The following is a 25,391-nucleotide window of genomic DNA, read 5'->3' as shown; positions in this document are numbered from 1 at the left end:
GCAGAAAGGTTAGCCATACAGGACGGAGCACCGGCAGGAATTAGCATCTGAGCCGGGGGCCGCCGGCTGCAGCTAACGGGAGGAATGATCAGGAAGAAATATTTCCACCCGAAAACATAGCCCCCCCCGCCCCGACGCTGCAACTGCTGCTTTTTTTTTTTTTTTTAACATGTATGAGAAGCTTGGAGAGGGGCATCACTTTATAAAGGTCACCTTTATCCTGGTAACAAACGGGAGTTGATCCTGTCACTGTTGGCTGAAGACAAGTGTTTAGGAAGAAGTGGATCGTCCTGCCATTTTTAAGAAACACGAGCAAGTCATACTCAGCTAATTATGACTCTCAGTGTCAAACTTGAAATTTTACCTTTCATTTTTTTTCTGGCGGGGGAGGGATAGCTGCGTCAGGGAGGTGGCCGTGGGATGTGGCCGAACCGCAGAGTGACGAGGGCGCGCTGGGGGAAGCGCATCCCTACCCTGCGCTCCGAGGAGGGGACCTTACACTCAGAAGGCACTGTTTTCTCTTCCTTTTCTCTCCTGTCTGCTCCTCACAGTTTTTAGATACTGTGACAGAAGACGCTATTGTCACCAGAAGGTGCCTGGGCCACATGCCAAACCCTCACAAGACAGCACGAGGCCGCGGGAGGTGCCCCGGACGTGGGCAGAGCGGGCGGAGAAGCTGCCCCGTCAGACAGAAGGACTAGTTCTTTCCAGTTTCTACAGCTGCCCATTGGCTGGCTGCTGGAAAAAAAGAGAACCTCATTCTCTTTCAATGCTATAATTTTATTTCAAAGAAAAAAATAGAACAAAAACAACCTTTGCATTTGGGGGAGGGGATTGTTTTTACAGGTTTGGAAAAGGAAGAAGAGCAATCGTATGGAGAAGTGAGTTACTAGAACACAGACTTGCATTCCAGAGTTGCAGTGAAGCCACAACTTAACACGGACGATGCTGGTTGGGGCCGGGGCTGCAGGGGGGCGCGGCTTTCTGTTATTAACGTTTAATGTCAGCTTCTTCACACGGACATGAATCACAAATAAATCCCGCAAAAATGGTATCAGTATGAAGAAACATTCGTTATAAAAGCAAAATATTGATGTGAACACTAGTTTCCAGAGTGCACATTTCATATATAGACTTTATTGTATGAAAAGAAGTCAAAATTGGGAGCACTGGGTTGTCTTAACCAAGGTATATTTTCATCCAATAGAAACATCAAGGCTTTTCTCAACCAGAGGCTTGAGAAGGTTTCTTTTAAGCAGAGTGCAACCAGAGCTAGAAACACCCCGACCACGTCCGGGGGAAGGAAACTGATGCGTCAGATGAGCTACTAGGTCTTCCTTTGGTTTGGGGACACTGTGATCCTACGATTTCAGAAGAATGGACAAGGGTGGACTGCTCAAGACGGGAGGACTTGTAGCTGCAATTTTTAACCAAATCTAAACTGTTAAAATGGCTACATGCTGGACTGCACGAACAGGCATGTCTCAGGCCACAAGATACACCGTTCGGACTTCTCCACCACTCGGCACAATCCTTTCATAACTGAAATGGGAAAACATTTGCGGGGAGCGGGGGAGGGGTGGGTGGAAACCGAAAACAACGTGGCTTCTCCTCAGCACAGTGGACAGAACAGAGGGAAAAGACCAGTCACAAAAGAACCGAACAGGAAATGGGTGCGGTTGGCACAGGGCTCCACCCACGCGGCACCCAGGCCCGGCCTGCCCAGCGGCGCGGGGCTCAGGTGGGCGGCCGGCCGCGGCCCCCCTCGGGGACCTGGTGCACACTGCCCCGTGGTCCGTGCCCACCTCGCCCCGAGCGCGGGCTGCCACCCCTCCAGACGGCTGCGCCGCTGTCCCGAAGCCGTGGCACGTGCAGCCCGGGGATGGCTGTGCCCACGCGGGCCGGACCAGGCCACCCCTGCCCGGGGCCGAGTGTGACGATCCGCGCCTCAGGCTTCTTGGAGTTCGTGACTCTCTCTTTGGCTCTGAATGACGGTCGCGGCCGGGGAGCCATCCTGGGTGTAAATGACCATACTTGTCAACTGTTCGGTTCCATTTGGGACCATGGCCTCGGCGCCGAGCGCGGCCCCGGCCTGCAGGATCTCCTGAGAGCCGGCTGCCTCGATGACGGTGTGCGAGTACACGCCCGTCGCCCCCTGCGCACCCGGGGGCAGCTCCGTCACGATGTAGTGCGTGGCGCCCGCGGGGAAGCTGCCGCTGGACTCCCGCACCATGGCCTGCACCAGCTCCTCCGTCACGATGATCTGGGAGATCTCCCCGTCCGGCTCGGCCAGGTCCACGTGCTGGCTGTGGGCCTCGGCCTCCTGCATGATGATCTGCGAGCCCTCTCGGGCCAGCATGTGCACGGTGCCCTCCTCGTTCACGATGACCTGCGTGACGCCCTCCTCCATGAGTGGCCCGGCCGCGGCCGAGTCACACACGGCGAACTGCAGCACGCCCTGTACCACCTTCTTGAAGGCCACCTGCGCGCGCTCCTGCGAGGCGGGGACAGCCGAGGGCCGCACCACCTGGGTCAGCAGCTCCACGGGCTCCACGGCGGCCGCACTCTCTCGGACGTCCTGGAACATGTGGATCTCGGGGGCCTCGGGCTGGGCGGCGGCGGTCGGGGGGGAGGCGGGTACGTCCGGTCCGGGCAGCTGGACCAGCACGTCTCTGTGGCCGCCGGACCTGCCTTTGTCGTCGGGCCCGGCCCGGCCTTCCGCCCCTCCCAGCTCGGTGACGGCGCACAGCAGAGCATCCAAGGCGGAGGCCGTGTCGGGCGGGGGGACGCCAGCCTCGGTGAGGTCTAGAATCTCCTGCTTGGTCACCTGCTGAATCATGGCACCGCCCGGGCTGAGGGCTTCGTCCACGCCGCGGCCGTCCATCGAGCCCCCCACGACCACCACCTGGGTGGCTCCGTCGGCCAACTGCTCGGGCAGGAGTGGCCCGGGCGCCACGCCGCCCACGGGGGTGCCACCGTGGCCCGCAGCAATGAGCCGCCCGTCCTCTGTGATGTGCAGCACACGGGCCACCTGGCCGGCCAGCGCCAGTGTCTGCAGTGTGGCTGCGGCCGTCTCCTCCACCGAGGCGTCGAGGGCGAACTCGCCGTCGTAGCCCTGGATGATGATGACCTGCTGGACCTGCTCGGGCGCCGCCGCCTGCTTCCTGCTGCTCCTAAGGGGCCGCTCTCTGCCAGGGGCCGCCTCTGCCAGCGCGGCCGCCGTGAAGGGGCTGTCTGTCTCCACGAAGGCAGCTCCTTGGCCCTTCAAACGGCACTCGTAGGACTTGGACACAATGCCTAAGGGAGACAGGGACCAGTTAGAGCCTGGAAAACGACTTTTAGGCTTACAAGTAAGACACGTCTTCGGCAGCAGCTGCAAAGCCTCAGCAGAAACTCTAGAGTGAGCCACACTGCGGGGCGGCCGCGGGCGGCCGCGCCACCCGCGCGGGAGGGGACAGGCGTGCTGGCAGCCGGCCTTGCCCCGTCCTCTGCTCGCACTGCCCAAAGAGCACCGCTGAGAGCCGGCGCCTGGGAAGCAGTGTGGCTACGGCCCTCGGCGGCTGCCGCTGCCAACAAGACCTCAGTTGCCGGCAGGTGCGCAGGCTGCCGAGCGGTGGCAGTATCTTCTGACCCAAAGGCGCATCTTTCTGTAAGGTTACGAACAGCCGTGAGGAGGGCACAGGACGCGCACACACACCCACCTCCCCGGCGCCACCTGTGACCCAGGCTGATGCTTGTTTAGTAACTTGACAGGGTAAAATAGGTCTGGCAACCACCATCTTTCTTTCCATCAAAACAGACTGACTCTTTAAACAGAGTTCTGTTTTTGTCTTTAAATCCCAAATTTTCTACCTGTGTTCTTACTGTGGCCTCCTTCTCCCTAAATGAGAGAACGACCTGCCAGTGGTCTCTGTGAGAACTTCCGTATCTCAATGGCCACCCCGGTTCTGAAATGCTCCACTTTACTCTCTTTATTGTAGGTCATTTTTAAAAAGCACCCTTTATCCTTACCAAAGGAAAGACGATGAAAAGATCATGTACTGCTAGCATCCCTTAAAGACAAGACCACTTTGCACTCCATCCTGGGGTTCTTCTGTAAGAAAGCACTTCTTTCAATACAGAGTCCACTCTGAGTACGGACCCCAGACAAGGCCCGTGTCCAGTGGCTCAGGTAGGAGCCACAGAAGCTGTTACATCCCATTTGCCAAGAGGACACCCCCAGGCTCCCACCCAGACTGTGGGCAACGGTCCTGGATCTGCACTCCCGTGCTACGTTTGAACAAGGCAAACTCCTGGCCCATCCCACACACACTGCAGCGCAGCTCTGTTGTTCGACACTCAGAGGTCAGGGGAAGTCCTACCCCTGCTTCCCCGTTCCTGTGAGAGGCCAGAGGGAGTGGAAGGATCTCCTGGTGGCTGGTGTGTGCATGGAAATAACTGGGAGGAAGCTCACTGCACAGCGAGTTCGTGGGATCGGTTTTCTGTCACCATGTTCTTTCAGCCTCTGAGGCTCTGACTTGCAGTGAGGAAGTGAAGTGCACAGGTAATCCATCTTCTCAAACAACTATGAGGACCAATTTACATTGTGCCTTCCCAGACAACTCTCTAGAGCGTCAGTCTTGGGAGTCGACAGAATCCCAGACTCTCGGGTCAGGAAAAGATGTGTGGCGTCAACCAAGACGATCTCCATCAGCAACACCTCCCTCTCCCTCATGCTCATTTGGGGATAATGGGATAATCCTGACCGGGGGGGCGGGGCGCTGCTCCGGGCTGGCCCTGCAGCCATGGGTGGACCAGGCCTGGCCAAGGCACCATACTGTAAAGGCCAACTGAACGTTCTCCAAGGAGGGGCCAAAGCATCGATGACTAGCTAGATGACGTGCCTAACTAACTACAGCGTCCCGCTCTGCGTCTTGTTTACCCTCTGAGGAAGAGAAGAACTGGCCGGGAGCACGAAAGCTTGCTCCCTCCTACACCTCCGTGAGCGAGCAGCCCCTGAATGCCCCCCTCATGGTGCCTGGGGGTGGGTGTCACAGGGCAGCGGTGGTCTTCACACTGGGGACTCCCAGCTCTAGGGCCTCTGAAGACCTTCTAACGGTTCTGTGAGCCTAGGGCGAGTTGCCGGGAGCCAACCGAGCACACTTAAACTGGCCTGCCCAGGGATGCGCCTGTTGTGATGTCCCTCCCTCCACCTTCCCCTTCCCCCTTCTCCTGCTTTGTCAAAGAAAACTCACCCCCGGGAAGATTAAAGTTCAGAAGCCAAGCACGAGAGTAGGTTAACTGCACGGGGCCTCGAGAGAAAGGGCTGGATCATGGTCTATACTTGGACCTCATCCCCTGCTTTATCTTCTGAACTTTTAAATTTCCCTAAAATCTGTCTTCAAAAACGCCGGGGGGCCAGGCAGCAGGCTGGGCAGCAGCAGGCCAGGTGAGGACAGGGCGTTCCAGAGCCCCCCTGTTCCCACGTCCGTGCGTGCCTGTGTGGACCCTGGGGTGCTGCCGTCCTGCTCAGTGTGCCATCCGCGGGGCCCCCTGGGTCTCTGGTCTGCTCTACCCGCCAGTCTTCCTCCTCCACCCTTGCAACCTCTCCCCTCCGTCCTCTTCTCTACCTGGGACGTAACCGTTCCGCTTGCCTTCCGCGCCCGGAACTCCATCCAGTTTCTGCTCGTTCTGTCATCATGACACCCTGAACTTGATTTGCTTGGTTCTATCCATTCCCTAACTTCAAGAGCATTTTCAGTCTAATTTAGAGTTCGGGGCAGTGGGGGGGGGCATGAAGAAATATGGACACAAAAATAAAGAAGGCAGCCTGCAAATCAACCCCAATCAATTACAGAAGAGGACATAGTACCTCGATGTCAAAGCCGGAGGAATGAGCGCAGGCGGGGGCCACCAGGCGTCCTGTGCTCTGGTGGTCTCCGAACAAAGCCTACAGGCCGGAGCCCCCGCGCTCCCCTTCTTCAGTCTGCAACTGGACGGAAAATCTCTTGGGTGTCGAATTATCCTCTGAATCCCTTGCAGCACCGATAATGATGCTATTCTGAACTACTTATACTGAATTTATTTGAATCCAGAGGTGGGTTAAGCCACTTCCAGACCATTAAAGTGAACTACATGGGTAAACACCACTGTCACGATGGCGTGTGATGAAGCCTGATGCCGCCAACATCTTAACCTCAGTGCGGCGCGAGCCCCGCTACTCCATCACAGTTCATAAATGCGAGTGCAGGTCCATCTTTTGATTCAGCAATTTAATAACTTCGAGTGCTGTCAGTACTGCTTTGAAAAATAGCACCTATAAAATGTAACAGCCTCAATCAGATTGAAAAAGATTCACCCACTGAAGATTCTTCCATTTCGCCCATAATGAATTAATGTGGAGCTATGCAGAAGTTCAAGTGTCATTTAAACTAATGTGAATCTCTACTGTAACTTTAAATTCTAACTGGGCTAAGACCAAGAATTTACTGGGCACATCAACTTCAATTTCTGAGCTCTTTCTAGTAAATATGAACCGTAAAGCTCACCAATGCAAATGGCCAAATGGATACAGTATTTGGAAAGCAGGAACTCTGTACAGGTTTACCCTTAACTGCTTAGTCACCACTATCGGTCCAAAAGTGCACAAATCTTTAACGGAGCATGAACGCCCGACATAATATTTGCACGATGCTTTGTATCTTTCAAAGACAACGTCGGGTTTCAGTGTGATCATAGTAGCTAATCAAATTGTGCATCTGATTCAGCCTTTTTGGAACTGTTTGCAAGAGGACCATAAATCGCTCTGTGCAGAAGGGGCAAATAGGTTAAAATTCAGCGTCCTGCCTGTTTATGAAAAACCCCAACTTACTGCCCATTTGCTTTCAGGAGTACAGAGAAAGATGCCCTTCTCATAACTGAATGCATTGGAAGTCTACAACTTGGCTGAAATGAGAAGGGCTTTGCGGGGAGCGGAGGGTTTGTTTTCTGGGAAATGACTCCGAAATTAGGCTCACTTCTCCAGCAGATCATTAGGAGCCCCCCAGTTCCTTCCTGAAGAGAGAATCCTCGGAGTTGAAAACCACAAAGTGTCACACAGCAGCAGAGGGGTTAAGATATAGGCTCACACCCCCCCAAAACCATGGGGATGGCTCTGTTTTGCTGTCTGGGGGCTTCTGGGAAGCTGCACACAGGCTCTAGCACCCTTCTGCTTCCTTTTTGTGTGTGTATGTTATTCTTTTGTTACTGTCATTGCTCTTTCTCACAGAATAAATACCTTATGCTTTTGTTAAGCTTACATTTAATTAAAATGTACAGAATTTGTGCAGTAAACTCGAATGAAACAAATAAAACAAGGGCCCCCTCTCTTGAAGGCATACGTTGTGAATGAAAAATGTCATTACAGACTAAAAAATTTTGCAGTAAACAGGGCCTACAGAGAGAAGTTTCCCCTGTAATGACATCCATAAAATACACAAACGGCACTTTTAGTACCATCCTGAATATGGCATTTTCTGTGCTCTACACACAATCTAAATGGTTTGATCATAGAGCATAATACTCCATTGGGTTTATAGAACAATCAATGTTCCATAAAATGATGTATTTATCCAATAGTAGGCTCAGCAGTTACTGGCGTATGACATTGCAGGACACGGGCCCGGACTCCTCGGCGGCGCCCAGGCCGGCTGTAAAACTTATCTCACGCCACTTCAACAACTTCATCTCGTCCGCGTCAAGTAATTTGTGGAAGCCTCAGCTTGGCTTAAAAAAAACTTGTAATAAAAATTCATAGAATTTTCAGGAGAATGAAAGCCGATGACAATAGAAAGGTCACATTGTGTCTCCACGAAAGGGGTCAAAGGTGGCCCACAGTTCTGAAGCCGAAAGTAGATTTCATGCATCGTGTAGCAGATAAAGACGGCATTAAAGAGCCTTGTGTGGGGTGGGATGCTCCACGTGCTGGGGAAGCTTGCGCGGATACCCTTGGAGAGCCGTGTCGTGGCGGCCGGCAGCATTTATTTTAAATCTCGAACCTTCTCCTGAAACTGTATTCCACGTTTATACAGTGCTAGGTTATGTCAGATTCTCTGTGTTTTATTTTTATTATCATTTTGTAAAGATCTAATAGGCTTTATTAAAGGATTCACGAATCAGGGAGCACTCTATCCAGCCGACAGAGAGGCGCTCTTACTGTGTGTGTTTGAGATTCTGTGTTCTGGAAGGGCACTAAGCTTGAAAATGCTAGGCTGGCTCATTGTCACAATTAAGGCACCTCAAATAGGACACGATTAAAAAAGTAATACTTTTCATATAAAAATTTGGGGCACACATGACACTGTGAATCTTAAGCCACATATAATTTTTCTTGACTTCAATTTTAAGATGTAGTTTTAACAAGAACGTTAAGAAATCATACTTAATGTCTATTAAAATGAAACAATATTAACAGATTATGCTAATAAATTAGAACCATATTTTAATGTCACAAAAGCTTATAAGTTTTTCAAGTGAGAGCAGAAAAAATGACAAATTAAAATTCAATGCAATATAACCTTCTAGAAATTTTGAAGCAGGGGATAAATTATTCCTACAATAGCACAGCCCGTCAAAGCAATATCAATAATTGCTCCATAGTGCAGTCACTCTTTGGACAATACTAATTACCGGTCTTGCTGCAGGATGTCCCTGAGAGCTCCTCCCACCAAAACCTGGTTTTGAAGAAGTGAGGGTTTTCCACGTGAACAGGACACAAATTAGGGGGCGCTCCCTGGACCAAACGCTTTGCACTGCCTCGTGTCCCTGAAGGAAAACTCCGCTCCAGGGGTTTAAGAAGGAATTCCAACCTGGTCTGTAACCGCAATGGCGAAAGCAGCCTCTCATTCCTACAAACCCATGCCAAAATGACATTTTCGCCATCAAAAAAAATTGTTTTTGAGAGAACAAAGGATGGTCAGTACCTTATGACTATTATTTTCAAGGGTTAGAAATGTGTTCTGGTCAGTGTTAATAAAATACACACATAAATCACAAATATTTAGGTGACTGGAGATAGAAAATTAAAATTATTTTTAGTCTCTGGCACGATTGTAAAAAATGATAGCTATACTATGAGATTTCTTTCAGAGCACAGACCTGTTTTGGTCATTCTGCCATGAACTAGCCTAAGGATGGTATTATACACCGCAACATAATAATGAAAGGCAATTTTGTAAATATCTGCTTTGTATCACAAATAAATGTATAAAGGTAGATGTCAGAGTTACAGTAACAGCCATCGCCCTGTCCTCAACTTTGTGAAGGCCACTGTGTTTTTTTTTTAAAGGTTTATTTATTTGTCACAGAGAGAGAGAGTGCGAGAGAGGGAACACAAGCAGGGGGAGCGGCAGAGGGAGAGGCAGGCTCTCTGCGGAGCAGGGAGCCCGATGTGGGGCTCGATCCCAGGACCCTGGGATCATGACCTGAGCCGAAGGCAGATGCTTAACAACTGAGCCACCCAGGTGCCCCAAGGCCACTGTTTTATAAGAAGAGATGAGAAAAAATATTTTTCTGTGAAAAATTAACTGAAGTCCTCGTCCTTTCTGACAGACCCTTCCGCCTAAGTTCAAATACAAAATTTTAGAAGATACACCATGCAATTTTTACTGAAGGAATACTTATAGTAAGCCAGGACACAGATTTAGGTGACAAAAGTTTTAGTCCCCTTTTCTCAATTATCATTGGTACTACATTTATGATTGGTAGTGATCAAAGATAATCAAATATCACCCCTGAAAGAAATTCTAAGATGTTCAGACAAAACTAAGAATAAATTTTATCTCAAGTTAGAAATACATGACTGGCTAGATTTCTAACTTTACCATGAACAGCCTCCATGGGCCTAGATATTTCCATGGGCACTGAAGAGTGACAAAGAATAAAAGACAATATTTTACCTTTAAAGTCACAAACCCTAAGAAATTTTGTGTTATATTAGACTCTTAGGTATATATCATCGTTTCCATGCATGAAGATCTAATGGGAGTCAGGCGCACAAATCTCCCGCAGGAAGATAAGAACAGTGCTCTAAGGTTAGGCTGACAGGCTTTTTGGGAGGGATGTCAAGGGGAGCATGTGGTTAACCCTTTCTTGGCTGTGGCAGAGGCCTGCGGGCGGTGCTGAAGGATGACCTGCGACCACGGTGACAGTCACAGAACTTTGGAAATTTGACTCATGTGACAGAAATGATGAAATGGGATTTTAAAGTTAAACTGTAAAGTACTCTGATCTTGTCATTTACCCATGAAGAGCACCTTCCTAAAAATCGCCAGCTGATTCACTAGCAGAAAGGGCTCACGTGTCTGAAGTCCCGTCTGGAGCAGAGCGAAGGGGAGGCGCCGCTGTGTCGGGATCGGCACCGAGTGCCTTTGGCATTCTGTGCACATTTGGGGGTATCCAGGTCAGCCCCTGGCTGCTGCGAGGGCTCCGTGTGGGATGCTTTCTGTCCCGGCTTTCGGGCGTGCCCTCCTGCTCTCCGCAGCGGCTCAGCACCTGTCATGGTGGTAGCAGCTGATGCATCCGAGGAGCCTCGGGGCTTGACTGGAGCCACGGGACGCCCGGCCTCGGCCTTTGGACACTTCCTTCCGAGATCCCAGGGGAGTGGCAGCCCAGCGGCCTGCTGTAAGGCCGCCACCTCTGTTCGACTCAAACTAGCACCCATGTTCTTTCTTGCATTACGGAGTCGAGAAATTAGGGGGCCCAAGACCTTTTCCTAGCACTGTCCTCTGACAGGCTTATAAAACTCCCCATACAGATGACACAAGATTAGGAGACAAGGCCTATTTTTCAAAAGTTGTACACATCACGCACATGATAAAAGGTAAAATTATGCAAAGAAGAAGCTGGCCAACGTGGTCTGCGGCGTTCCTCTTCCAAGGAGGGCTCAGGGGCTAACAAGGCAGATTAAACTTGTCTCCTTCTGTTTTTTGGGCACACCGTACCGAAAGATCACACTCACTTTTGTCGGCGTGTTCAGATTTCCCGTATATTGCAGTTATCTTCCTACCCTTCCTGAGGAAATGTGAGGAAACAGACATTTGTCTTCATTGTAGACACTTTTGTATGAAGGTAAAAAGCAAACCGCTCCTCAGTTACAGCACAGAAGCACCATTAAAATCAAACTTACAGTAAACAGAACCTGCAGTTGGGGTAAAACGCTCAATGTTAGTATTTTAATTATCAGCAAAGCTTTCGGAGGTCTAACATCTGCTCATAGCCGAATGACAGTGGCTGTTTATGTAGACCTAAAACAATGCAAATTTCTTCTCCACATATTAAACTGAATCATCTGCTCTGGGCACATCACTGCTATTTTCCTATTAAGCTGGCTTGTGTGGCTGAGGTGGCCCTGAACATCGTGTGGGGGCAACACAGTGAGTCCCCACCTCTTCGCAAGGATGAGATCCGAAGAGGGCAAACACATGACTGTGGGGGCGTGCCGGAGGTCATGCTCACCTGGGCGTAGCCAGCAGGTGCTGAGGATGCCCCAGCACTGTGCTCACAACGACTTCCAGGACAAGCAGAGTAAACTGAGGCCACTCACAATGGCCTGACTCGTTCTGTGGAAGTCAGAGTGAGCAGGGGCCGTACGTGGGGCTGCCCAGCCTGCCCCAGGCAGTGCATCTGGGGGCTGGCCACGGTCTCGGACCGCACTCAGCCTTCTGTGAACACAAGGATGGAGTAGTGGTGTCTCGGGGCTGGGGATGGAGGGGCAGACAGCCACGGTCAAGGTGGAAAACAGAAACATTTTCTTTTTAACCAGGCACTACTACAATCTTTACTTTGAACATCTTCCTAAATACCTAAGTTAAACTCCTATGTTAAACTTGCAGAGTATCTAAATGCCTGCATAATAAAGTTTAAAGCTGCTGGAAAAGATATCAAAGGACACACATGATGAGGCCTGAACCCTTGCTTTAAAATGGACACAATGAAAACTTTAAAATGTTGAGTGAAATGCAGTACCCGGAAACCTCAGGTTTAGGAGATGGAGACACACACCTGCCACACACCTGCTGGTTCTCTGAGTTTGGAGGGAAATCCTTTCTGGACATGACGACGCCTGAGGGGCTGCGTGCCCTCTGCGGTGGGAATGCGCCGGACATGTGGCTGCTGTGTCTGTGTTTGGAGGCAGCACAGAGCCGTTACACCTGAGCGGCGACGCACGCACGTGCGAGGTCTCTGAGTGTGTCGTGGCGTGCGCTGAGCGATGGGCACCACGCCTCGTGAGGGGGTGCGGTCGGGGGGCAAAGCCACGCAAGGCATCACGCACGGCTACTCAGGCCGCATCAGGGTGGAAACTTGAAAACAGTCCCTCTACAATTATCACTAGTTCGCTAAGGAGTCAACAGCCCCGTGGCTCCAGGGACCGGTGGCCACGTAGCAGCCAGCACGCCCTGGAGCCACGTGCAGCCGTGCGTGGGGATCACACAACATGATGCACGGATGAGAACACAAGGGCAAGGTCCTCTCACGGTGTCAGGTAACAGAAACACCACACAGGAGCTCCCGAAACTGCTTCGTATGGGGAACGGTGACTTGAACAGGCTGGAAATTCAACGCCACATGTAACAACTCAGGAGCTCCCACAAGAAACGTGGAGACACAAACAAGCAATGTCGACCGTTCCTATGGACACACAGCTGTTTGCCCACGTGAAATTGCCATCGACAAAGCTCAGGAAAGAACTCAGAATGTGCTTTAGTGGCCACTTTCAGCCCTGGAATTGCCCAGGGTCACGGAGAACAGAGCGGCATGCCTGGCCCTGGCAGGGCGTCAGGGGACGCAGAAGGAGCAGAAGCAGGCTCCCTGAGCTCCGTGCCTGAAGTCGGGGGGCATCCTCCTTGCCTCCTTCAGTTGCTTTTCTCTGGATCAACAAATGCCTCATCTTGATATTCAAGGAGGCAGCTGATCAACAATGAATGCAGAACTCCTACACCACTAACAGCACCAGATAATTACAAAACATCCCATAACAGGCTGATAACTACTTTCTGAAATAAAAAAAAAAATTATATGCTTAATCAATGTCAAATTTTCATCTTTTCTTGAAATCTACATATACATACGCACACATACGTTTATGTATAGACACTGGCATAAACATACACACATACAAGCCAAGTTTACACTGTTCTAACCAGCTTACTTTTCTGTTTGCGTCCTGCTCATCATCACACTCCTTGTGCAAAGGTCTTCACCAAACGCCTATCTTGAACTAGAGTCCATGACAGACCGGGCCGGTGGTGTGGATATCAAGCTAGGCAGGATGGCCTCTGCTCTCTAGGGAGTACACCAGGTGCTCCCTGAACAGAAGGCTCTCCAGAGCTCTTATCTGATAAGGCATCGTCTCAGACTAGTGCCATAGAGATGGACCGGAAGTCTGGAGATGCAGCGCTTGAGCAACACTTGTTAAGTCTTTAGCAGCTACTTAAGTTTTTAAGGGGTAGAATATGTAAGAAATCATCACAGCTTAAAAGACCCCAAGGTTCAGAGTTTATGTTCTGTATCTGTTCTTCTCTCTTCCCTAGAATCTAGCATAAGATCTCCTTCACTATTCATGTGGCTCTGATTTGATTCTTGTACCTCAGTAAGAGGTAACATGATGGAAAATAAAATCGCAACACAGATGGTCCTGAGGACCCATCGGTAAGTGGTGCAGCAAGGCAAGGATCTAGTTCACTCAGAGCAAGACTCAGAAGACAGGCCCACTCCGGAGGTCAGCAGCGTGGCCGCTAGGAGAATTTGCAGGTTCCCTGAATGTGCTCAGGAGAATACACCTGAACACGCCTGGTGTTTGTCACATTTATAACCTACTAAATAGTTTCTCAATACACGTGACAGAACTATGTAGGTTCTAAGGCAACCATATTAAAACTTATCCATGGAAAATCAGGTACTTAACATATTTTTAAATGTACATTTCTTTAATTTGGATGTCACTTCAGGTGTTACAGAGAAATTAAGTGGGTACTCTAACTCACCTTTGTATATACCTCTGACACACTGAATTCTAATAATTCCTAAGCATGCCCATCTTCTCCCCTAGACTGAGAGCTCCCAGGGTCTAAGGATTCTATTCTTCACCAGGGCATCTCCAATGCATGGCATACAGCAGGGATTAACAAATACTGCTTTAGAAAGAGGGCGAGAACCTCCCTTTACACTAATGTTCATTAGAGAATAAAGGGGAAGGGACAATCTTCAACATCCTTTCCAATAAATAGAAAGAGCAGAGCCACGGAGTCAGCATGCCTGGATGTTATTCCTCACTATGATTTGGGTAAGAATTTCTCCATGGATCTCTGTGTTTCTGCACATCTTGTGCCTTTCTTCTACATCATCTTTTCAAGGACGTTTCTAGAGCAAACAGCCTTGGGAGACAGATACTGTGTCTTTTTTAGAGCGAAGGGCAGATTTACTGACTGTCCAATATGACAGAAACAAGTATGCCTTTGGGGAAAGAGACTGGCCAGCTCACTGCTCATAATAAAAGTTCTGGACTCCCTGAGTCCAGACTCTCCCCCTGGGGTAGTGTTCCTTACAGCCCGTCGTGTACAGAAGCCATGGGGCCTCTTCATATCACCAGTGGGAGCTGGGGTTTGGGAAGCAGAGCAAGCACTATCCGTGGTTACTGCTACTGCTGTAATAATGTCCTTTGCTTCTGATCCAGGGATGTTGTGTCTTCTGCTAGCATCCCTTAACTTGGCAGGATAACTTGTTCATCTGCAAGATCTTGGATCTTCCATTGTTCTAGACAGTTACCTGAACTCCGTATATCTCAGAATCTAACCTATAAAATGGGGTACTATGAATGCCTGTCTTGAAGACTGAGGCGCTCCATGTAAACTGCTTAGCTCTGTGCCTCACACACAGTAAGGGCTCAGGGAATGTTAGGCCTTATTATTATGTATTTTCAGTAAAATGCATCACAGTTCAGAGGTCATGTCATCTGAAACCGGTGTGTGTAATATGACTAATATATGTGGATATGTAGAATAATCTTGTCTGATTAAAATATTTGAAGTATTTATAAAGTCCTGCAATCAGGAGTAAAAAAAAAAAAAGGTTCCAGGCCAGGAAGAAAAGAACTCGTGGGTTGTAGCTGCATGTGAGCTGGAGGCCGTGCCCGTGCGGCATCGGCACAGGCGCGGGGGGGGGGGGGGGGGGGGGGGGGAAGGGGAGGGGCAGGGTGGGAGCGCGCCGGTCACGCCCGCCGAGGGCGCCGTGTGGGCATCTGTGCTCCACAGTTTAAGAAAAACATTGCCAGACAGGCATGAATACAGAGAAGAGAAATAAAAATACTCAGGGACTCGAAAACTCATAAGGAACAGTTTAGGCCTTCAAATATCACAGGACTATCTCTACAGGACACGACAAGGGGTCCATTATCCGTGGTACTAGCAGGCAAGACTGGGGGCAACAGAGAAGTTATGGGCAAGTCAGCCCAGCCCCAACACTGGTTCAAAAATGAACACGAGGCCTGAGGGATGAGCCCCCATTAGGAAAGGCTGGGTGCCGCTTTTGGGGATACTGCAAAGAGAGCTCCAACCTGGGCCTCTATTGTCCTTGCCAATCATTTAGATTCAGATTCTAGATCTGCTGAAGCTGGGAGCAGAGAATCTGAATATTCACGAACCTGTCCAAACAGACAGCCCGGTGACTGACACACATCCAGGAAGCTGACAAACAAGTTTTGCCAGGATATGCTAGGTGAGAGCCTGCCAGAGCACTGAGACTCATTCTAGCTCTATGACCCCATCTCTGGCTCCCACTCTTAAAAAACACCCACATGACCTCTTTGGTGCTACTTAGTTCCTTCAAGGGCAAACCAAATGTGAACCTGCTTTGCCGTTACCCGGATATTTGAGTCTGTCCAGGATCCTGAGTTAGCACCCACTTCTCTGTACCTTTATTTCTGTTCACAACTGTCTATCTTACCACCTGACCGTGAAATCTTGATGAACAAATCCCAAAGAATCTATAATTGGTTACAGTTTATTTAGAAAGGCAGTGAGGTGGTGGGGGAAACACACCACTCAGACCCCCTGCTGCAGGAAGCCCAGGGATCAGATGCCCCCCACCCCCGCTTCCCCAGGAAGCCTGCCACTGGCTCGTGGGGTCCACAGACACAGCATGCAACCACACACCCAGAGTAAGGTATGTGGCGCTGGATTAACCCTGAACTGGGTTGTTGGCCTGTGGAACGAGAGCCATCAGATTGGGGAAGGCCAAGCGGTAAACCCGCCCAAATCAAGAAGGTGACTAAAAAGCCCTACAGCATCCCAGGGAGTGTGGCCAAGATCAGTGCCATCATCAGAGGCTTCCAGGATGCTAAGAGGGTGGTGTCTCTCACGTCTCCATTCAGTTCACCAGCCTGGCTCTACGGAGGGGTGCTGGGGAATTATTGTCCTCAACCAGCCGGTAGCCCCGAGCACAGGTATTGTGCTGGATGTTCTGAGTGCTGGTTAAATGGCCCCAGAAGCACGGAATGCTTCTTTTCCACTCCGATTAGAAAAGAGGATCAGAAATAGTCTGCAACTGCATGGGAATAGCAACAAGATTCTTTCACAGCTTATCTCAAGGCTGTGTGAACTCTCCCACTTCCTCCTACAACGCAGTCTAGAGAGGCTGGACTGTCTTGACAGTCCACAGAACATCATACACATCCATGACATCCGTGACACCACAGTGGCTGGCATGCTGGAGGTCGCAGGGAGCCCAGAGAAGGAAGACAACCTTTACAGAGTCAGGGCCTGCCATGTCAGTGAAGCTTGTGGGGTCTGTGCACAGGGCCTATTGAGAGATCACCTCCAAAGTGAAAACGCATCACTCATCTTACCTCTCCCACCATAAGGAAAGAAGCACAGTGCCTGGTAGGCCTCTCGGGATTCTGGAGGAAACTCCTTCCACTTCTAGAATGTTGTTCCAGTCCATATTGTGAGGACAGATTGTGGTGCGAGTCGGCCTGGCCCCTGTGTTATGATCCATTAGACGGTGTGGTTTTGGAGGCACTTGTGAGGGCACTGGCGGGGGGGATGAAGTACAGAACTATGTACTACAGGCTGAACGTTTGTGCCCCCCCCCCCCAATTCATATGTGGAGATGCTAATCTCCATAGGGAGGAGCGATGGTATTAGGAGCTAGGGCCTCTGGAAGGCGGTTAGGTTATGAAGGTGGAGCCCTCCCAAATGGGGTTAGTGCCTCTACAAAAGGGCACAGAGTTAGCTCCCTCTCCCCACCCTGTGAGGACACAGCGAGAAATCAGCCATCTGTAACCTGGAAGAGGGCCATCGCCATGCTGGCATCCAAACTTTGGACCTGCAGCCAAACAAACTGTGAGCAATACCTTTCTGTTGTTTATAAGCCACCGATATACCATCTCCGGTATTTTGTAAGAGCCGCCTGAAGTGTCTGAGACAATGAACCACAATGCAGATCCTTGGAATTCTGAAGCAAGACCATACCACCCAGGATAGATATTACATGCCTCTGAGATACAACCCGTGGCAATGACAGAGACAGTGTGATCAACTGACCAGGCAGTAAGTGGCCACACCACCAGACCTCCCACTATGAGTCAGGTTCCAAAAGACCTGCCATGTGTCCACAGTGGCTTCCTGGGAGATGGGTTCCACTGGGCTCACCAAGTCATGAAGTTGGAAGGGGCTGCCAGTAGTCACGGAAACAGAGCTTCTGGGATCAAACCTCGGCAGGGCCAGAAAGCCTGAGTAAGTTGCATGAAGAAGTGGCCCCGACTGCATCATGACATGTCACACCAGGCAAGAGACAATATGTCGGGTGTTTCAAACCAATCCCAAACATTTATTAGAGAGTCCTAGGATCAGTGCACTTTCCACACCATTTTTACAACATTACGTATGGAACCGTACAGTGAGAAATCATCTCCCATATGACAGATCTGAGCATTGAAAGATGCTGAGTCATCAAAGAAAGATGAAAGATTACTTACTATCTGGATTTCACCAAGATAGGAAGGCAAAGAAAGCGGGCAGAAAGGCTTCCACAGAATTCAAAACTACCAAAGAAACAGTTTCATAGTAAATTCTCTCTTATCCAATAAGACTATTCCTCTAAGTCTCTAGGGATCCTAAGGTTTTAGTTCTACTTATATTATTTAAATTTGCTGGATGTGCCATCTAGGAACTTGGTATTTCAGATCATTTTCTTAATTATTATATATTCCACAAACACTGAAGCTCAATTCTTTGGATTTAATTCTTTATATCAGCAAGGCGAATATGAATTATGGCCTAGCTTTTAAGAAATTAATTATTTGAAGATATTAGCATGATAGATAACTATAATAAATAAAATATAAAGTAACCAGGTAACACACATTCAAACAGCCATGCCTTCAAAGAGAGGAGAACTCGCCTGGCCTAAGGTAGGGATCAGGAAAGTATTCACAGAAGATCAGGGTCTTGAAGGATGAGTAGGAATTTGTCAGGCAGTGAAAGCAAGTGGAGAAAACCCCCCACCATTCTACATATATTCTAGACCCAGCGAGTGTGTGGCGTGGCTACACAGTCTTAGTGTGGGGGCAAGAGAGGGGAGCAGAGTGAAAAGCAGGGCTCCTCTGCTTCTAGGAGGCTCAGGGCTCTGAACTTGGACGTCTGTAGTGACGGGAGGCCAATGAGGAAGTTTAAGCAAGGAAATAACACAGTGGAAGAGACTTGGAAAATGATCTGTGGCATCAGACACGGAGAAGGAAGGTGCAAGTTGTGATATCACTGCTTTCCAAAAGCGATCAAACTCTGTCCACCTTTGTGGAAGGAAGACAGGGAAGGAGTCTGATGTGGTAGATGTCACAGACATCTACAGGGGTTGAGCTCCTGGTCTCATGCGAAGGTGCAAAGGTTCAAGGCATTCATATGAACTAGCTCACTGGCTTCTTTCTGGATGCTTCAGTCTCTGGACTCACCCCTGAGTTCCTCCTGCCTCCTCTTTTCCTCTCTGGGCAGCAAGGTCTGGAGGACTAACATGAGGTCATTGGAAATGTTCTTCAACCCAGCGGGTGCTTCCTGAAACCCCAGAGGTTTGCTGAGGTGCTGGGGGGAACTCAAGTCATTCACGGTGACAAGAGCAACTGTTTCCATTGTTATTTCATGAAAATCGATCAAAAAAGTACTTAAACATTTTGTCCCTCTAGCAACAGAAGAGCTTGAGACCCTAAGTCCTGCTCTGTGAGCGGGAACAGGGGCTACTCGTGACACATTCACCTAGAGGAGTTGTCACAGTGTAACACCGCCCTGGAGGAGCTTTGACCATTTTAGAATTGAAACATGTTCCTATGCTCAGTCATATACTGTTTAACTTACCCCCACAGTAGACTGTGTTTAATGACGGGGAGCAGAAGAGACATTGAGAGTCAAATATTCGTCCAGGGAGAAACTGCAATGACAGGAATTCTACAAATTTACCTCGAATTGACTTTCCGAAGGTCCTTAACTTGTACTCACTTGATCAAGATTATTTATTTGCAAATAAGTGCTTACAAATGTGCTCTCTTACCCTGTCACTTCAAAACAAAGCAAACACTTCAAACATAATTATAAAAATGTATGAAAATAATCTCGTTGATTTTTTGAAGGCACACAATGTCAAGGATTCCAGCATCAGCTCATTGAGAGCAGCTCTCAATTTAGAAGTCAAGCTGAGAATTGGATTCCTGTGGGAGAACCAGGAAGAGGTATCTAGTCGATTCTTTCCGGCAAGACGCTGTGGGCCGGGCGGAAGGCTGGGCTTAGCTGGAGACTGCACGTCTGGCCGTGCCCGGAGTACAGGTGGTGGTCCCAGGTAACTGCAGGGTGAAATCGCCCAGGCAGGGGAAGGCGCCAAGTTCTGGGCCCCAGGGGACACTGACGGCCGAAGCAGAGTCAGAGCCAGGGAGGACGGCTGTATAGTCAAGACCCGTGGTCTTGGAGGGCAAGAAAGAAGAGGGTGATGGAGTGTGTGAAGGGCCGAAGAGTAATACCCTAAAGACTGGAACAAGATCTCTGCCAGCTAATGTGTTAGCTGGGGTGGGGGGGCTCGAAATGTATCCTTCCAAGTACCAGACCACTGAGAGGAACAAGGGTGGAGAGGGACAGAGCATGGGGACAGGAAGCACGGGCCTCATGCCACCGCAGACAAAGTAGGGTGTGCATTGGCCTGGGTCCCATTCCCACCGGGGTATGTGATGCTGGCAATTTCCCCTGCAGGGCACGTGGCTCAGGCGTCATGAAAACCAACACACGGCATTTTCATACAAAAATCAGAATACAACACAATCTGATTGGCAGCTTCATTAAAAGAAAAAAAATAAAGAAGGTGTGTGAAACTTGGAATAACATTCACCGAAATATGGAAATTCCTGTTTACCTTCACCTCTGCTCACTATTAAAATTCCTCGGTATTTTCCTGAACAAAAATGTCCCACTCTTTCTTGGAGTCGCAAGACAATCAGCATGACAGTACTGAATTAATTCCTCATTTGCTGGCTGAAAGAAACTCAAAGCTGAATTGCCAAAGGGCAAAACAGAGCGAGTGACACCATACATCTCCGTTCTATGTATGTCCATTTGATTACTGTGCTTGTAAGTCTGTATTATCCTGACGATCTAACAGTTGTGGTCTTACTTCATTTACAGAGTGCCAAGGTATCTATTAGCAGGAACTATGCTTTGAAAAGTATTATTAAATATCTGGAATTCTTAATAGAAATCCCAGGACGTCCAGCACATAACTCACAGAGAACAAAGGCCAAGAGGCCTCCTAGGAAACGCTCCATGACGAGAACGTGCCCTGAAAAGGCGCGCTGGGGCCTCTGCCCGCCTGGTGCCCGCAATGGGGCTGCGCGGGTCCCACGGCTAGGGTCCTCCCGCACTCCGACGTCCAGCCTCTGTGACGGGGCTTCGCCGGCGTTTCCCAGGTGTTGCGAGTAACTTCCGACGTCCAGACCTCCCTTGTGCTGGTTACTTCCATCGGCTGAACAAACACTGCGGGCTCTTCTGCTCTTTCGACACCGTCCTGCCGGGCAGGAGGCTGCCACAGATCAGCCTTGCCTCTGCACACACCTTCCCTACACAACACAACAAGAACCAACCAACCCTGAAAATCACAACTTCGCCAGCACACCTCAAACTCACCGAGCTTGGTTCTTTCTCCAAACATACTTTTCTTATTCAACTTTTGGTTTTATTGTCCTACGTCTTAAATTCATTTTTATGTAGAAACAATGTTAAACATTCTAAAGGATATACCCAAAAGTAGCCTGGCTTTGGATACAGCCTTATTAAATAAAAAAGGCTTGGCTCCTTTCCAACCTACAAAGAAACTGCCACGAACACGACATTTATTTGGGCCATACTTAGCTTGGTTGGACACATTGAAAGGGGGCAAGAAACACTTGGGAGGCAAACCACCAAATCCTGACCAGAGATTTTTTTTTTTAGCTCAAACCTTCACACAGAAAATGTGTACCTAGAGGGGGAACATTTTTTCTTGAAATCAGTTGTAAATTCAGCACCATGAATAGAAAGTATCAAGGAAGAGAGGCAATTAGCACACAGACTCTTTACACAGCCATTCGAAGGGGCTTGAGCCCACGGTAGGCGCCGTCTGTTCTGCACCTAACAGAGCCCAAGGCGCCGGCAGAGTCACAGCCCCACTGTGCTGGGTGATGGCTTGGCTGGGGGCTGGCCCACTTTCTAACTGTTGGCTCATGTTACGTATCAGGACTACTAAAGCTTGACTCTGGAACTCCCACGTCTAAGACAGAGGGAGACGAAGCAGTCTGGCCACTCAGTTCCCTACCACACGGTTTAAAACCCAGTGGGCTAGACGACTCTCAGCTTCTGCTCCTTGAAGAATTCTTGGATTCCATGATCGTGCCGATCCTCTTAGGGACAGGCTGAGCAACCGGTTGGTAACCACTGCTTAGTCTATGGAAAACACCACCTATTGACTGGGCTCATACTGTTGTCTTTTTAGAATGAGACAGTATGGTTGGGCCTTTCCTGTTTAGCTATGAATAAATATCCTCTCCAGTACTGAACGTACCTTTACCTCCACAATATAGTAGCTGACTGCACTATTTAGATTCGGAAATTAATGGGCTGATGGTAGTAGTACAGCTCAAACGGATTTACAGCTGCCATATCTGGCCCAATGTGATTTCAAGTAAGAATGACTTCTGACCATTTGAATGGAAATTCAGGAACATTAAAAGAAGCCATGTTTACACTGTCTGGTTCATCACATGCAAATACTATGCATTAAGCTGGGAAATACCCATTCATGAAGATAATGAGAACTGACATCAACATAATAAAATAATAGGTTTATAGATTCTGAGACTTATAATATAAAGGAGATTTGCTCCTTCTGCTTAAAAGCATATTCATGCCCCCCCCTTTCACATTTGATCTGCAATCTCAAAAACAAAGCTCTCTGGTCTGTTAGCACGAAACCTTATAAAATCACTCAACGTTGGACATTAAAGCTTCCATTCTGTAAAAGAACAGAGTGCGGGGTGACAAGTATGTGAGCCAAGAACAAACAGTGGCAGAGAAAGCAGCGGGTCAATGGGCGCCCCCAGACTCCGGCATTCATAACACAGTCCCACAAATAGCACCGCAAACAAAGACAGTGATGATAAAATTGGTGTTTTTGTTTTATAAGGCTGGCATAATAGATGGGCCCGGCATGCTCCATGATTCATTTTCATGAAACTTCAGCCACATTTCTACTGTTTGCAGGCAAAGGGTCAACGTGAAGGAGTCCAACGACTTGCCAATTGCTTTTCCAAATGCCCCAACTTAGGCCCGGAGAAGGAATTTAAACACTTCTCAGATTGGCTGAGTGCTTATCATCTTAGGTAAACAATGGAAACTGAATTGTTCAGGTAGGAACATGCACCTTAACTAAAATGAGTAACTTTTACTTCCCAGCTCGACCTAAAGTCTAATATAGAACTTTCTGTTGAGATCATCACAGCTGTACACTTTACACACACACACACATTTCCTAATCAAGCTGAGAAAAAAAATGTCATTCCTCGTTCAGTCACATATTGCTGACAATGCACCCTTTTACTTTACAATAAAATCCTGGCAGAAAGTCTTTGCTATAATGGAATTTGCACCAGTGTGTTTAGACTGAGCGCTGAATGTGGCGGTAGCCAGCGCAGGTACCCGCAAGAACACAGATAGACAATACATCTTCAGTCTTGGCCCCAAACATTATCTACATGGTGATCTCTAGCAGAAAATAAAACACTTTAAACGCCACATGAAATAATAAGTGTTAGTTTTTTTTTTTCAAGTAAACGGAATATCATTTGGTTTTAGTTACATCTGGCATACTGATATAATTTCTTCACAATAAGATACAATTAATATATTTATTTTACACCGCCTATCTTAACCCGTAACAGTGAAAATCTCACTGTCCCTCATAGGTGTCCAGTTTTAGGAAAGGGCCTTAAATTAAAATGATAGCAGTGTAGGGCTGTTTCAGGTTCAGGTCCACTTCCTGCTCGGAAGGATGCCCGAGGGCTGCTCTTAATAACAGAGGAGTAAGAAACAGCAAACCAAACCAGTCTGAATGGGATCTAGGAACAGTATGGAATCTTCTAGTTATGTCTTGAAGTCAAAGCCAGGGCTATTGAGGAATCTAGTTCCAAAGGCCTGTCTCCTTATAAAAACAAAACAAACTCCTTCCAATGAAGCTGCAGGTAAACAAGTTAAATTTGTGCTTTTGTTCAAAGGGCAAGACATTTTGCCCCCAAATGCTAGTACATATTCTTAAAACCAGATCTAGTACCAGTTCTGTAAATTATGAAACCTTCACGGAAAGGTTCTAAAGGAAAGGCCAACTGCTCTTCTCTGCTCTTGTACGTTTTCAGTAGTGTTTATATTTTGGTCCCAGGGATCAATTATCTTACGCTGACTGTATTTGCATATTTCTCAGTACCTTTTTACAGAAGTATATACTCTACACCAAAGACGGAAGGTAATCAGAATAATTCATAACTGCTCAGCAGCTCTAAGTGTCCGAAGTAAACCTAGCAGTTTAGCAATTTAAAAAATTGTGTCACTGATTATTAAATCAGCTGGCTTCCCTGCAAGTCCTTTTATGTACTGATACCTGTCAGTTCGCTATACTTAGCTGGAGGTTGGATCTAACATGAAGACACAGGGCACTTGGCTTGGCAAGGGAAGCATTTTAAGCAAGAGCTTAGGTAAAGCCACAGGGCAGCTCATTAAATCTGACCACCATAGAATGTTATCACCACCCCAGAGGTGAGCCCAATCTCTGGCCGCATGCAGAGAAGAACACCACACTTGATGCCGGAAACCACGTTTTAAAAGAGGAAGGGGACTAGCAGGCACAAACCAGAACACGTCCGCGTGGATGTGATAGAGAAGACTCCATACCAAATGAACATGGGAGCAAGAGAAGGAGGGAGAAGAAAGCAACTAAGGAGGCTGGCCTGGCAAATCTAGATGTGGGCAAACCTAGATGAGAACAGTGTCCAAAGTGTCTGGCAAACTGCCAAGTAGAGGAGGGCCCGCACACCACCTAGGTAGCTCTAGTCTACCAGAGATATGTTTTAACTCATTAGGAGGAATACTTTCCTAAAAATTAGAGCAAGTCACACAGGAATACATACCTGAAAAGACGTTCAGCATCATTAGTCACTAGGAAAATGCAAATTAAAACCATGATGAGATATGACTACACATTAACTAGAATGACTAAAATAAGAAAGACCAATAATGCCAAGTTTTGGTGAAGATGTGGAGCAACTGGGACTGTCACACATGGACTGGTGGGGATGCAAACCGACACAGCCGTGATCGGAAACAGTTTGGCAATTTCTGACTATCTGACCCCACAATCCCATTCCTAAGGAAATGGAAACGTGTCTGCACAAAGACCTGTCCCCAAGTGTTTACTGCAGCGGCTATTTTCATAATTGCCCACAACCGGAAACCATCCAAATGCCCATCAAAAGAAAACCAGATAAACACATGGTGGTATATCCATACGGTGGAATACTGCTCAGGATCAAGGCGGAGCAAGGGCTGCTAGGTGCAACAGAAGGAATGAATCTCAAAAGCATGACGCTAAGTGAAATAAGGCCGCATACTGTACAATTCCATTTCCATGACATTCTGGAAAGGACCATACTGTAAGGAGAACGAAGAACTGGGCGTGAGGAATGTTCTAGAACTTGATTGTGGTGATGGTTAGGTGGCTGTACGCATTTGTCAAAACTCATCCAACTGCAAACCTAAGGAGGATTACATTTACTATATGTAAATTAAACCTCAATTAAAAAAATAGTAAATATACTACATATAAAT

The 25,391-nt window shown here is 48.4% G+C and overlaps 1 protein-coding gene across 4 annotated transcripts in view; it reads right to left on the bottom strand.

Moving 5' to 3' along the window:
* Positions 1–1,806: 1,806 nt before the first annotated feature.
* Positions 1,807–25,391, bottom strand: part of ZNF407 (zinc finger protein 407) — a 443,416-nt gene continuing 419,831 nt past the window's right edge. For all 4 annotated transcript variants that reach the window (XM_027575805.2, XM_027575809.2, XM_027575806.2 and 1 more), the window contains one exon: positions 1,807–3,297. In XM_027575805.2, coding sequence (XP_027431606.2) covers positions 1,949–3,297 — 1,349 coding nt within the window. In that variant the 3' untranslated portion in view covers positions 1,807–1,948. The remainder of the gene's footprint in view (positions 3,298–25,391) is intronic.

The sequence above is a fragment of the Zalophus californianus genome, chromosome 14, assembly GCF_009762305.2.
Source record: "Zalophus californianus isolate mZalCal1 chromosome 14, mZalCal1.pri.v2, whole genome shotgun sequence".
NCBI classification, from domain to species: Eukaryota; Metazoa; Chordata; class Mammalia; order Carnivora; family Otariidae; genus Zalophus; species Zalophus californianus.
Note: the sequence above shows the minus strand (reverse complement) of the source record. Positions and strands in the feature narration are given on the sequence as shown.